General features: G+C 40.0%; 2 protein-coding genes across 2 annotated transcripts in view; both read right to left on the bottom strand.

The window, feature by feature from the left end:
* Positions 1–16123, bottom strand: part of LOC134660804 (structural maintenance of chromosomes protein 4) — a 57814-nt gene that overhangs the window by 21924 nt on the left and 19767 nt on the right. Inside the window, exons 3-7 of the mRNA XM_063516605.1 lie at positions 4083–4259; positions 3055–3159; positions 2583–2770; positions 1047–1187; positions 124–292 (exon numbers count right to left, since the gene is read on the bottom strand). Coding sequence (XP_063372675.1) covers positions 124–292; positions 1047–1187; positions 2583–2770; positions 3055–3159; positions 4083–4259 — 780 coding nt within the window. The remainder of the gene's footprint in view (positions 1–123; positions 293–1046; positions 1188–2582; positions 2771–3054; positions 3160–4082; positions 4260–16123) is intronic.
* On the bottom strand, positions 9983–11259 carry LOC134662226 (uncharacterized). Its single transcript, XM_063518489.1, has one exon. It carries the CDS (start codon positions 11257–11259, stop codon positions 10012–10014), a length of 1248 nt encoding a protein of 415 aa, XP_063374559.1. The 3' UTR covers positions 9983–10011.

The raw sequence follows: 16123 nt of genomic DNA on the forward strand, positions 1-16123 counted from the left end.
TAGACGATACTTCAACCAATGAATTTATAGATGTCCACCTCGCATCACGCAACCGTGGAAACCAACTCGTCAATTAAGTTCCTTTATTCTCGCTGACACTATCCATGCTAATGAATTACTTACCAATTCTAACTCAATCAGCTTCCCCTTCTCCTGTTCGATGAGTGTGTCTAGATTTTTCTTCTTTTTGTTCCCTTGCGTGATGTCCGCCTGTGTGGTTACCGCTTTTTTCTTGCACACGGACAGCTTCTGACTGAACTCCTCCTTCTTCTTGGATAAGTCGTCGTATTTCCTGGTTAACATCGTGACATAGTGTTTTATGATGTTCAACAACGGACTCAGTGTTTCAAAGTCGAATTACATGTTAGTAAATTTATTAAAGGATTCTATCGTTTCTTGTAAGTACATAAAGGTAGACCAAGTCGAAGATAAGTTAGATAAGAGTAGAAGTGTAAATTCTAAGAAAAATCGTGCCTCGAACTGAAGTGGATATTGCTGTACGGTCCCGTTCCGTTTCTGGTACCTAATCATGATTATCAATTAAGCTACATTCTGGCCGTAACGTGTTTAAGAATACCATATAGGTCAGTGGTTCCTAACCTTTTCAGTCCGGTCACCCCTATGACTAACTAGGGAACCTGATTTTACCCCTCCTCCCAATGGTAATAAAAAATAAAAAGTGTACGTTTGTTGTATTGTTATACATATTTTTTTTTGTTAGCCTGCTTTAGTGTCCCACTGCTGGGCAAAGGCCTCCCCTCCCTTCCTCCACTCAACCCTGTCGTTTGCATTTTCCCGCCAATCCGGATAAAATGCGTCCAAGTCGTCCCACCATCTCCTCTTTGGTCTGCCTGTTATACATATTAGGTTAGCTTATTACCCCCGTAAAATACCAGTTTTACCCCCACGGGGGTAATTACCAGGAACCACTGATATAGGTAGTTCAACACTAAAAATTACTCCACGAAATATTCCTCGACTCCTTCATTCTATACAATTAGATTTGTGCATATCACAGCATACAATGATAGTAAACAATGACTTACTTAGTCCCGTTGCTGAGCACCGCGGTTTTTTCATTGAGGTTTTCTTGAGCTGTGTTCACTTTTCCCTCTATTTCCGCCAACGCGGCCAGCAACTCATTCAACAACTGCGTCTTTCCCTCGATCAGCTTATTCGTCTCGTGACTGTAGACAAATTGTAAATTATAATGTTTTTCTCAAAAATGGACGGCAAAGTCGACGTTGCCGGTTAAAAATTTGGTCGCGAAGTGCGTAGTTTATGGTCAGTCAAAAAATTAAAAAGTTAAAAACATTGCAGTCTCGATTTCGGGACTGCAATGTTGCATACAAATTTCATTATTTAACGAGTTCGAAACTTTTTAAAAGTTGAAATGGCCATATCAAATGAAGGCATAGGTCCAATTAAACAGCCAAACAGAGGATCAGCACTTATTATTATAATGTTGGTACCGCGACTATTTAGGTGTCTCAAATAGGTTGGCGTATTTTCAGCAGAAAATACACTTCTTTTTTTTTTAAGGCGGCAAAGCAAATATTTTCAATGGTTTACTTTTTTCTGTGATAATTAGACCGTTGCTCAGGTAAATAATTTCTATTTCTTGCACCATTTTTGAGAAAAGCACTATATATGACTCGGCTGGAAGGCTACTTGCTGGCTTCGGATTCAATTAAACGGACTCCCAAGGTCGTCCGTTTAAAACGAATCCTCAGCCAGCAAGTAGCTACTTCCGAACCTCGACAATAATGTACTATTATTAACACGTCAGTTCCCACGTGTGTGACGTCACCATAAGCGTTCTTCTCAAATTTGATCCCTTGGGAGCTGACAGGTTAATTCAAATAAAAGTCTAAGACATACATGTAACAATTACAACGAGCATATGGTAGTGTGCTAATGAATCGCAAGACCTACTCCGTCTCTTTGGTGCCATAACGTGCTATGGTCAATGTAAAGCCGTTCTGCAGCAGAATATTCCACATCCTTATGAGTGTTCTCTAAAATATGGGTTCCGTACTGACCCGAAGCACAGAATAAATAATAGTACTAGGTACAGAAGATTCACTCACGAAAACGCGTCTGTTACCATTACGACAGATAAGACCGCTAGGTGGCGCAAGCGCCACGGACGGCCTATGGCTACCCACCAAAATTGGTGTGGGACAGATGTACTTGTAGGTACTTGTTGCGACGCGACGAAATCGCGGAGTGAGCCACGCCTGCCGAAATACCAACGAATACGAAATACCAAGAGTAGATAGGTACGCTACTTGATTCTTTTTTTTTTATTTAGAAAACCAAACAATCATATAAACATATCAAAAATACAATACAAAAGATGTACTGCAACAAAAGGTACAATAAAAAAGACCTGGAGGTTCATAAATTATGTTAACTGTGTAAGTACAATTATAACTATATATACTGCTTTTCATGATAAATGATAATGCATGTCACCTAGAGCTAAAATTTTCTAAGACCTGTACTCGGTTCGAAGCTCACTGAACTCTTCCACTTTTACGAGCATTTGGTTGATAATTAGTAGATAAAGTACAACTCACATGTATTTCTGCAGCAGCGTATTCCGTGTCCTCACAACGACGTTGGTGAGGTTCATCTGTTCCACGGCCTCCCTCATCGGCGCCTCCAACTGAGCCTTCTCCGCCTCCACAAGGCGCACTCGGTTCAGTTTCTCTTTACGAAGCTCGCTGAACTCTTCCACTTTTACGAGCAGCTGTTCTAGCGGTACCTAAAGATAAGATGTGGCTGTAGATCTTAAGTTTTTACTTGCAGGTATAGGTAACTTAAGTGACTTATCAATTCAATCAAATGAAACGGCCGGATAAGAATCAGAACAAGATAATCTGATCCATACAAATTACGATAACCTCAGGTAAGTAGTCATTTAGATAAGATTTGCATCGGATACTTGATGTAAGCTGCCGAAAGATCTTATTTTTGTGAATGTGACAAACAATATTCAAGATAAAATCATATCAATACCTAGTCTATCAAATAAAAGATGAGACTTACCTTATATCTAGAAGTCCCTATGATATCCTCCAAATATTCCAACATCCCGGATTCATGCTCAGTTTGAGCTTTAGGTTTCATCATCGCGATTTGTTCCACCTCTCCCTACAAAGAAAATTTTAATTAGATTCAGCCAGCAGCAAGAATTGCATTACTCTAATGTCAAAATAATATTTACGATCATATAATTCATTACAACAAATTCTGCGTAGCTATCGCTCCTTGTTTTACATAAAATATAATAAGGAGGACGTGGCAACAATTACGTGGTTTAAGTCAAGAATCAAGATCACAGGGAACCAACGAATTAGGTCAACGGAAGTCGCAGCAGAAGAATGTCTCTTGACACTAACATGATGGACCGACGATCTGATCAAGATCCCTGGAAACCGTAGAATGATGGCAGCGCACAACCATTAGTAATTGAGATGAGCCTAATGTCCAGCAGCAACCGTATTTCGGCTGATGTTGCGAGAAAAACATGGCCGTCATATATATTAACTGTAGAATAAGGAACCGGTTATGGTCGAGGTCGATGCCGTGCGAGTTAAGCATCTTGCCCACTTCCTTGAACTGTACCTTCCTGCCGTTCAGCGTGTAGTACGAGTTGTTGGAGAACGCCGTGCGCGACACCACTATCTCGCTGTTGGTCCATCATGTATATTACCTGTAGAATAATGAACCGGTTGTGGTCGAGGTCGATGCCGTGCGAGTTGAGCATCTTCCCCACCTCCTTGAACTGCACCTTCCTGCCGTTGAGCGTGTAGTACGAGTTGTTGGAGAACGCCGTGCGCGACACCACTATCTCGCTGTTGGTCCAACATGGCCGTCATATATATTACCTACCTGTAGAATAAGGAACCGGTTGTGGTCGAGGTCGATGCCGTGCGAGTTGAGCATCTTCCCCACCTCCTTGAACTGCACCTTCCTGCCGTTGAGCGTGTAGTACGACGAGTTGTTGGAGAACGCCGTGCGCGACACCACTATCTCGCTGTTGGTCCAACATGGCCGTCATATATATTACCTACCTGTAGAATAAGGAACCGGTTGTGGTCGAGGTCGATGCCGTGCGAGTTGAGCATCTTCCCCACCTCCTTGAACTGAACCTTCCTGCCGTTCAGCGTGTAGTACGACGAGTTGTTGGAGAATGCCGTGCGAGACACCACTATCTCGCTGTTCGGGACTACGGTGAAATCCTCTCCTTCCTGTTGACAAAAAGAAACAAATATTAATGATTGAAAAAAAAAACTTGTGTAACAGTTCCTTGAAGTCAAAAAGTGGATTAATGCCATAAGTCATTATTTACCAGTCAGCCTTTACCGACATACAACACATGCCATTATTTTGGTAGCCGACTCACTATGGACACGACGAAACATCTTCTCTCTCTCTTATCTCTCGAGAAAACTCTTAGTTTTGTATGGGAAATCTCCTTGCGATTATTTTCCAGTCAATGTCATTATAATTATTACGAACATTAATGTCAGTTGCATAAATGAACATTAATTCCAACTGTCACTTCATTGGTCTACCCACACGGGACACTGCGGAACGCGCTGGTGTAGGTTTAGAGGGTAGGCACCTCCCCCTCTTTCTAAGTAGAAGGGTTTGTCAAGTGAACACTTATAGTTACAGTCAAACCACCCAAATATAGTCAAGTATCTCTCAACTATGGTCCAAAATGAACTCGTATGTCTTCGTTTAGGACTGGTAGGTATTTAAATGTCGCAGTTCCAGGGAAAAATAATTTCATACATGGAAGAAAAACCCAAAAAGAAGATAAGTATCGATACTTGATTACGTATTGAACCCCCTCCTCTTCTAATTGTACCCCCTTTGTTGTACAATTCTGCTAAACATGGGTGTCTTTAAATCCCCAATGAATTGATTTCTCTCAGGAAATGTGTGGGCTGTTACACCAAGAAGCGTTGCTAGCACACGCTGTAAGCCCTTGCTACACGGTCGCCGACAAGCCTTCTAACCGTCTGACCTTGGTCTGTCCTTGGTCAGTTTTGGTCAAATTTTGTTGGTAACAACTGTCTACACGGTCCGTCCAGACCAAGGCCACGCGGTCTGAGGGGCTTGTCGGCGACCGTGTAGCAAGGGCTTAACAGAGCGGCTTGGAGAGCACTGGTGAGGAGTGTCCACATTCGTGACGTCCCTCAGCCATGAGGATGCGACAAAAAAGAGAAGAATCACTACATATTATAAAACAAAGTCGCTTCCCGCTGTCTGTCTGTCCTAGGGTTGCCAACCGTACTATATTATATAGTATTGTACTATATTTTGGCTCTCTGTACTATATACTTTTGGAAAAATACGCTAAAATACTATATTTCCGATTAAACGTATATTACACTTATGTTTAGTATTTTATCTAAAAGTACTACCTATATTTTTTTGAAATGTACTATATTTTTGATGCCTTATTCTGGAAAATACTATATTCCACCAAAAAATAGTTGGCAACCCTAGTCTGTCCCTATGTATGCTTAGATCTTTAAAACTACGCAACGGATTTTGATGCGACTTTTTTTATAGATAGAGTGATTCAAGAGGAAGGTTTATGTATAATTTGTTAACCCATGCGAAGCGGGGGCGGGTCGCTAGTATATTATAAATCTGCTATAGGTAAATAAGTGTATTACAGTCTTCACAAAAGCTCGGAACATCGGTTGTTCGCTAAGCTCTTGCACTGATGCTAAGAAGTTTCGTATAAGCATTTCGTCGGTATACATCTAAAACATGATAACTAACTGAAACATAGTTTCGAGAAAACGCGAGTTGAAACTTTGACCCTTAAATGTGTGAATTTAGAAACGCGTTTTTACTAATTTAATTCTAGACATGAAATTTTTGAGATGTTAAAATTGCCTTAAATTGGTAAAATTGATATTTTCAATTTGAAAAATGTAAAATATTGGCCGATATAAAAATGGGATGTGTTAGTTAGGTATCATGTTTTGCCTGTATACAAAATGGACTAAGATTAATGTATTACGTAAAAAATATATAAAAATGTATATTTATATAATTGAAAATAATGAGAAAGATAATAAATATCCTTTTACCCTGGATTATAAGCAAATTACATGCAACGTGTTACTATTTACAGGTAAAGAGTTATAAGTGAATTATTCTTGCAATTTTTGACTTTTCCCTCCTTTAGTGAAGAAATATGGGTGACAAATTGACAATACACTCCTTATTAATTAAATAACTGTAAAAAATGTATATTACTGTTTTTTTTTGCAATTAACGAGCATATTTTAATCAGTTTTAAGTAAACTTAATACTATCTAGTTGTTTAACTACACAATGTTTTGAAAGAAATGTGTACAAGTAAATAGTAATAAATAATGTTATAGTGTTTTACCAGATGCTGTAACTATTAGGTTCTTAATTATTTACATTCAGGCAAAAAATGTAAAGGTTACTTTATAAATATTTTACGTAACCAGTTTTATGAAATATGTAATTTTAAGTACCCTTATTATTTTTTACGTGCACATTATATTTTATTTCTTGTATGTTATTACGTTTTTACACTCTATAACTTTCTAAATAATAACAATAAATTAAAAAATGCCACATATATATTTAAAACAACAAAATTTGAACAAAACTGTATATATAACTCATTTTTGACCATTTTGTCAGTTATCATGTTTTGGAAGTATCCCGACGATTTTTTAGCAAGAGCATTTGGCATTTTATCTTCCACAAACCCAAATACACATAAGGAAACTCTGGACCGGAGGACTCCTAAGTATTTTTGGTATGTTTGTGATCTTACACCTACAGAATAAAATAAACTTTACTAGAATATGTTAAGTTTCGAAGATAAAGCAATTTTAAACGTGTAATCTACTATAAAAAACGTTAAATGTACAAATCATCAAATGAATAAAAATAAACAACACTGTTTCCCAATAAGAAATGATTTAATGTATCATAATCTTTTTATATCCCCAGTAATTCCTGGTGTTTAGCCAGGACGCGTCAGCATGCACGGCCCATCGTACAGTATATACCAGTCATGGAAGTTGGGATTCTTGCATTTGTACTCGCAGACGCTGGTGTAGGTTCTAAAGTCGTTGGCGCAGAACGTATGGTCCGGTACGCAGCCGCAAAGGGGGTCGATGCCATAGGGCTGCACAGGAGCCGCCACCGTAAGCCCTAGCAGAGCCACTGGAAAATAAGTGTTAAGTATAGTTGGTTAAACCAATTTGTCAGTAAATGAGAACAAAACAAAATATACACTCATTTTCTTTTGGGTGCCAGTACTAGCGAAAGACAAAGATAGTGTGATTTTCTCTGTCTATGTTTGAAATGAGACAGTCCTTTGACAAATATATGTTATGAATGATACGGATCTATGGTATCAAAAAGCCCATAACACGAATACAAATTTAAACTGCAGTGGGAACGGAGATAGAATTAAAATATTACGTTTTTTTTTGTGATATAGGAGGCAAATGAGCAGACGTATCACCTGATGGTAAACGATTACTGGACACCCACACAACCTCAGAGGGGTTGTGTTACCGGCCTTAAAAAATGTCACATAAGTAACGAAAATCTGAACAATCGCAGAAAAAATATGCATCCATGAGTTACCCATCATGGATGAGGAGAGGACGAAATAGCCGTGGTCACGAAAGAACGAATCAAAGAATAGGTATACATATTTGGAAAAAAATATAATAACTTTATTTTCCTTTACTTCATTTTCAACGGAATGCGGCATACTATAGTTCGTTTTTTTTAGCATTAGAAATAAGGTAAACAATCTTGACGTGTCTTTTTATTGAAAAACACGTTTTAAAAATAAATAACGGCAAATATGTAACAATTATGAATCTAATACGATTATTTATATTCTTCTGCTTTCAGAAGTAGTAGTTACTGATTTTTAAAAAGCGTTTTTCTATTAAAAGACATGTCAGCAAGATCGCTTATTTACCTTCTTTCTAATGCTAAAAAAACGAACTATAAGGAGGCACTGCGATGTTGATGTGGCAAAAAGCGAGCCATACAAATTGCATTCTAAAATAGATATATCGAGTTTTTATATTATTTTGCGTTGTATGAAGAAAATATTTAAAAATGTAAATATCAACTGTAATCTTGGTAGGCTCTACGGAAAGTTTTTAAAACCCTGTCATTGTAGCTCACATGATTAAGTAAAAAATCTAAATTATTTTAAAAACAACTGTTTACTTACTCAATAGAAGGGCTAGTATAAACTTCATGGCTAGATGAAATACTGATACACGAATGACGCGCAAAATATTATCCGCCTTTTATAACAATTTGCGTAACTAATCTGAATTACACACAATTTAAATCAATGTACAACATTACACATGCCCATAAAATATAAAGGCAATGTATTCTTTAAACTTACGCGACCGTGTTGACTATAATATATTTTTAATTTTATTAATAGATTGAGCACGGGGCCATTTAGAATACAGTAATTGAAAACTGTCATATTAGTTTCGGTTATATTGATAACAGATTGATAAAGATTTCGTCCACTAGGATCACCATATGATTTGGCTTCTTTACTTATTTCTGGGGATGTTTCTTTTCGCTTCAAATCTCGCAATCTCGCATAGGTATACTTAGACTTAAGCCCTTGCTACACGGTCGCCGACAAGCCCCTCAGACCGCGTGGCCTTGGTCTGGACGGACCGTGTAGACAGTTGTTTCCAACAAAATTTGACCAAAACTGACCAAGGACAGACCAAGGTCAGACGGTTAGAAGGCTTGTCGGCGACCGTGTAGCAAGGGCTTTAGTAAGGGCCCGCCCATTTAGACTATGCGAGAACTCGCATGCGAGTTTTTATTACATTGCGGGTTTTGATCGGTGGGTTGAATTGGACGTAATCAACAGTCCGTAATGTAACTAAAATTGCATGCGAGTTCTCGCATCGTCTAAATTGGCCCTAAGGCTCCCAGAGCCCAAACGAATTAAAAAGTTTGTTCTCATAGGAAGGCTTTGGGCGTCAGCCCGCTCTGGTTGGTCTTCGGCTTCCTAGCCATTACTTAGAAATTTATAGTTGGTCAAACCAATTTAGCAGTAAATAAGAACCAAAAAAACCGGCCAAGTGCGAGTCGGACTCGCGCACGGAGGGTTCCGCACCATCAACAAAAAATAGAACAAATCAAGCAAAAAAACGGTCACCCATCCAAGTACTGACCCCGCCCGACGTTGCTTAACTTCGGTCAAAAATCACGTTTGTTGTATGGGAGCCCCACTTAAATCTTTATTTTATTCTGTTTTTAGTATTTGTTGTTATAGCGGCAACAGAAATACATCATCTGTGAAAATACAAATACAACAAATACAAATACAAATAATTTATTGAGAAAAGTATAGTACAGTGGTTGCTCTTAAAGACTAATAATTTATAAAGACAAGTGATTTACAAATGCCTGAACTAGGATTCCCTGTGTTTCAGGCAGCAAAGGACAATATTAATTATTTATTACTTATTCACTTAATTATAAACTATAGGTATGGTACACAATATAAGTCTTATTACCTAAACAAAAAGTGGATTCTTAAGTACCATTAAATATCAGAGTACAGTAGGTAATCATTTTACGGCTATTAGTAAGTTCTCTGTATCATCGTACGTCATTTTTTGAAGGGCGTTGCTATTAAGACGTGTCTTATTTGTGTTAAGTAAAATTGCTTGCTGGACATTTTTGGTCATACTATTTTCTGCATCAGCAGAATTATAAACGGGGCCAAAGTCAATATTGCGTAAATCATCTCCAAGTTTGTTTATATTTAAACAGCGGCGAACATGATGTTTGCAGGTTTATGCTTTAGACTCTGATACAGAGAAACTATCTAGGTCAGAAAATATGCTATTGTTCATAGGTAGTTAAACTAATGAAAGTGAATGAAGTGCTATAAAAGTATGTGAAAAGTTAGCGCTCCTAGGCGCCTTCATAATCTATAGAGTTTAAATACCTTTTTTCGGCCATTTTTCTAGCTGGGCAGTCGGCTTCGCCTGTTTGGTGGTTGCATGGTTTCTTGTAGTACGAGCATGTTGCACATTTTGGTGCTTCGTCCTTTTTTGTGCATTCCTTAAATGAGTGACCCGCTTCGCCGCAGTGGCCGCAGATGTTAGTCTCCATTTTGCAGGTCTTCGCTGCATGATTGTAAAGCTGACATTTGAAACAGCGCGTAACCAAGGTGAAATCCCTAACAGGGCACGATGACCAATTCACAAAAACTCTGTCGTTCGTAATTAAGGCCTTGCGTATCGCTCCAGAAACTTCAATTATATAATTACAGGTCTCGGCGTCCTTTTTTCCGGATTTGTGACTGAGCTTAGTGGAAGCCATAAATTTTTCGAGCGACCAATCTTGTAATTTATCGGCTAAGTTTTGATGGAATATGCACTTGAGGACTTCAGGTTCCTGCATGTCCGCGGGAACTCCAATGACTACAATTCTGGGCTTGCGTTTTTGTGGCTCATCAACGGTGAGTCCAGAGGTCATAAGCTGCGCCGATTGCTTGAGTTTTATTACGTCTTCTTTTAAGTCAGTGCTTATCACTACACCGCCGTTTTTGATCTTGCGCAACCCTCTCACGTGCAGCTTCATTACTTCGGGCCGGATAATCTTTTGAACGAGAGATTTTGTCTCCTCACTCGATTTCAACTTGTCAACCGGATAGATTGCGACTGAGCTAATGTTAGACGGTTGAACGTACCTCGTTCCATTTTTCTTAAGGGCGTCGGCAAACGATACAGGTTCCGAAACTTGTCGGCTGGATTCCTCAATTGACTCCTTTAGTTCTTGGATGCGTTGTACGAGGTCCATTTTTTCCTGATGCGCTTGGCGAGACTGATATGCTTGGACTGCGTGGCTTTTTAGGGATTGGTATTCAATAGCCATTTGTGAGGCTAAGTGGCTCACGTTGCGACACAAGTTGTTAATTCTGATCTTCTGGTCAGTGTTAAGTTTACCTTCTGCAGATGTGGAGCATACGTCGTGGAGGTTCAGTTCGATCTTTTTTAGCCAGGTCTGGATGTCACTCGTGGGAAATACCTTCGGGGGCTCTTCTTCCTGCGGCATGTTTGCTGGTGCGGGCCCGGGCGGGCCGGGCTGCGGCGTGGGCGTTGAGGGCGGGCTGCGGCGTGTTAGTCCACTCCGATTAAATGGACTATTCTCCGACATTTTTCGCTTACACTTGTTTACTACACTTATACATTATACTGTAGCCGTAGGTCGGGGTAGATGACTAATGACCCAGATAATGCACGATTGTAAATGCAGACAATCACGAAATTATGCACGTGAATAATTATTTTAATAAACACGTCTGATCTCATTGACAAGATCAACTGTCTGTAAAATTTCAACTGTCTAGCTATCACGGTTCGTGAGATACAGCCTAGTGACAGACGGACGGACAGACGGACGGACGGACAGCGGAGTCTTAGTAATAGGGTCCCGTTTTTACCCTTTGGGTACGGAACCCTAAAAACTATACTCATCCTTTTCTTTTGGGTGCTAGTACTAATAGTGTATATGTCGCAGCCGGATCGTATAATCCGCCGTATTACATTACGGCTAGCCGTTTTACAAAACAGGGGCGTTTTGAAATGCGGCGGTTCGACGATTAGCCGGATTGAATGCGGCTGAATGAAAATCCGCCGGAATGTATTCGGCGCCATACGTTCTTCAACACGGCTAGCCGTAATGTAATACAGCGAGTCATTAGCTGCTGCTTTGACAGTTTTTAGTTCCCATTTTTAACACTCGTGGCGCTGTCTGACATAACAACAACAAACTATGAAAAACGCTGGGGTGTCCATCAAATCTGGAGTTCGTCGGACTGTTTCTTTTTTCAAAAAACATTTCCTTCGCAACATAACTAGACGGCGGGGCTCCTATTTCTGAGCGGTTTGCCCTTCGGGCATCTGAAGCTACCTAACGAACCTTGCGGGGCTCCGTCTATTTAAGTTGTGAAGGAAATGTTTTGGAAAAGAAACACATGTAGCGCAGTGGGACCATGGTAAAAATAAATTAAATTGCAAACATTGTCAAACAAAGGTTACGTAGGCGACCGAAAGAACTGGTCACTCCACAATCTAAATAGTAGATACAATGCGGCTAAACGTAGGCCGCCTTATTGAAGAACGTATCGCAATGACAATCCGGCTAATCGTCGAACCGCCGCATTTCAAAACGCCCCTGTTTTGTAAAACGGCTAGCCGTAATGTAATACGGCGGATTATACGATCTGACTACGACATATAAGACAAAGATAGTATGATTCTCTCTGTCTATGTTTGAAATGTGACAGTCCTTTGACAAACTATAATTTAACCACCGTCATCTTTTTTTTTAAATAACGATTTAGTTTTTGAGCTCCATGAGTGTCTGCACGTCATATGTTAGCGCGGAAGGACTATTTAAATTTTTGAATTTTTGGCGCCGACTATTGGAATGGCACGGCAAGGGATCATTCGGCATATTGCCGGGGCGACCTGAGGCATGCCGAAGTATGCTTGGGAATGTCAAGGCATCCCTCAGGCATTCTCAGACATACAAAGGTGTCCAGGAATGCTAAGAACGCCCCTGCATGTCTAAGACACCTTGTTGATATGTTTAAGAAGCCTGAGGGATGCCTCCGCATTTTCAAACACACCTCGGCATGCCTGAGGACGCCGTGCCTTAAAGGTGCATCCAGATCTACCACAACAACCAGAGTGAGCGTGCAGTGGTATGAGCCCCAATGCCTGCGGCGTATTGTCTAGATCTGGACGGGCCTTAACAGGTAAGTAGGTCGCGACAAGAGTCGCGTTGTGTTAAATCGAATCGATTAAACGAAACCTAAACATATTATACAGGCAATTATTAAAACAATAAATTGTGCTAACAATTTGTTGCTGTTTTTAATCTGTTGCTGTCTTTTAAATTACACTGGTCACGCGTATTGTTATAAAAAGGCAGAACATTTTTCTGTACCACTCTGATAGTACTCGAGCTGGTCATGAAAATTATAATGTTGGGAGTGTTGGGTAAGTCTAAAAGAGGACAGGGGACGACCGCTTCTCCATACAAACGAAGTCCCCATTCTCCTCTCTGGATATTATAGTTGGTCAAACCAATTTGTCAGTAAATAGGAACAACAAAAAAACAACGGGTTGCACTCCGGGAGTGCCGATAGAAGTGAAAACTCACCTCACTATGTTACCGACGCTCGGTAACACGATACATACGTTTATTAGCGGAGGTATTCTATTTATTTATTATATATTATCATTCTCAAATAAGATCACACTTTTTCATTGACATGTTTATTTACATACTGCCATGACATCGTCAAATTATTTGATCATAAGTAAAGAGTGTGTAAAAAGGTAAGTATAGGTTTTGAAAAGGAGTCCGCAACATAAATGTCAAATAACATTGAGTTTTTCTTTATTGATTTAAATGCCATCTAAATGATGCGTGGCCACCTTACGGGGCTTACGGTCACGTGATCGCCTTACGCTGTCTCGAGTTTATCATTTTTCCCCACCTCAAAAAGTGCCCAGCGCCGCTAAAGAAGTTTTCACTTCAAAAACTAGACTGAGATTATGAGTTTTTCTTTCCTCAATAACTTTTTTTAAATACTCCTAAGTCTTATAATACTCAGACCGATTTTTCTACTAACAAAGGGGTGTCTTTGTTAGTAGAAGAAGGCGGCAAATTTAAAAATGCCTTTCGAATAGTCGTCGAGTTGCGGAAATATCGCCCGTGCTATAGGTGAACCAGGATCTATTGAGGGTGCGCCATGTTGCGGAATTTCACTGGAACTAATTTTTTCATACTATACTGAATTGTCACCCTATTAGATATGAGCGCCGCGCCGGCGCGCCGCCGCCGCCGACAAAATTTTTGCGCCGCCGCCGCCGACACTGCGCTATCGGCGTGGCATCGGCGTGACCTTGGTAGTTACTACTACTTTCAGAATCAGATAATATATTTTTAATCGAGTTTAGATCATTAACGGCGCCACTTCGAATAGTTTGTAGGCATTCAAAGGGTATTTTAGGCCCATATAATTCAAAAATATCGAAGGCAAATGCAAACTTATCTGTGTATAGTTCGTTTTTTTAACATTAGAAATAAGGTAAACAATCTTGATGTGTCTTTTAATTGAAAAACACATTTTAAAAATAAGTTACGGCAAATATGTAACAATTATGAATCTAATACGATCATTTATATTCTTCTGCTTTCATAAGTAATAGTTTTTGATTTTTAAAAAGCGTTTTTCAATGAGCCAGAACGCTTATGGTGACGTCATATCGTGGGATTCGACAGGTTAAAAGACATGTCAAGATCGCTTATGCAAGTTCTTTCTAGTGCTAAAAAAAACGAACTATAGTAACCGCGCTACTAGTCTTGGGGAAACGAAATGATTTAATATCAATTTTAACTTCAATATGCTTGTAATAAACATACTGATTTCCTTCCATTTTTATTGTGGAACGTTCCACATTACAATTTATAGATGGTATATATACACTAGACATGTCAATCACAATGAAAAAATTTACTGTGATCAACTCTGGCTAACGTGAGACTCGAACCCACATCTTTGGATTACCGATCCAATGCATAACAAATTTTGCCAGCTAACCATCCGTCATTTACCGCGAATTTAACCATTGCAAGCATGGTTAAACGTCTTTAAAAGGTATAAAATGGGGTTAATTTTAAGATATTAAGCGTTTCCACGTCCAAATGTCCGGCCGTTGCCTTCGCACGGAAGGGCGCGCCCTGTTGAAATGTCAAGCTTTGGCCTTGCATCGCTCGCATGGAATTAAGCCGCTATCTGAACTAGGGATGTTGCGAACATCCGCATCCGCATCCGCAACCGCGGAACTTCCGCATTATTTTCAACATCCGCATCCGCATCCGCATCCGCATAAAATCGATGCGGAGCTTATGCGGATGCGGATGTCGAACAAGTCGGTAAAGGAACGTCTTAGCGGCGGCGTAAGTGTTAGGTAATTTCGCCATTACCTATAACGAAATCGTCTAGATCCAGAAAAGTCGGCGAAGTTACTGTTTATTAAATATAACGCACCTATTATATATTCTTGCTCAAATACTAAACGTTTCGTTTTTTTTTAATAAAAATATACTAAAAATGTAATTTTTGACGTTTTCTAAGTACCTAATCTTGACATCCGCATCCGCATCCGCATCCGCGGATGTGAGCCTTTAAATATCCGCATCCGCATCCGCATCCGCGGATGTCAAAAAATCTGCATCCGCAACATCCCTGATCTGAACCTGCAAGTTTTGAACTCAACTTTCGGCCTGTTTCAAAACGCTTGAGCATTGGTCCTTATCCGATCTTAGCTCCATTTCAGCTCGGCCTTTGGCGTCGCACGAATGCGCCCGCAGGAAAGCTCCAGATCTTTAACACTATGGCTTCAGTCTTTATCGGCCTGCACACTCGCTCTGCTCTCTTGCAGCTCGGCCTCGCACAGAAGCGCGCTGCAATCGGCGCTCCAGGCGTTCAGCCGTCAGCCAAGCTTACACTTAGCGTTCGATTCTTAGCTGTATGCTTACCTGCAGCTCATCCTTTGGCCTCGCATTGGGAGGCGTCGAAATCAAGTCTTCGGTGTTACATGGAGCTCGGCGTTGGGCCTCACTTTTTGACATAAATCGATTTTGTTAGGTCGATATTGGTTAGACGGAGCTCGTTTTTTTTGGACTGTCGACAAGACGTTTCCCTGATACAGTCAATTCGCAATTTTTAACATAGCACAAAAGATAAGGGAGATGATTAAGACCGCCTCTGATGCCGCGCGATACCGCTTATCCACAGTTTATACGATATCAAATTTTTTCGTACCATTATTCAATAAATTATACTTGAAAATAAAAAATGCATTTATTTCATAACTTCCTTACAGCAAAAACATGTTTTTTCGGTAAAATTTTGGTTTGAACTCTTTTTTCATTAATCAAAGGTGTTTCAAGGCCACGCCGCCGATTCGCCGCCGCCGCCGACCAATTTTGACCGGCGCGC

This window comes from Cydia amplana, chromosome 2, assembly GCF_948474715.1.
Source record: "Cydia amplana chromosome 2, ilCydAmpl1.1, whole genome shotgun sequence".
Classification (NCBI taxonomy): Eukaryota; Metazoa; Arthropoda; class Insecta; order Lepidoptera; family Tortricidae; genus Cydia; species Cydia amplana.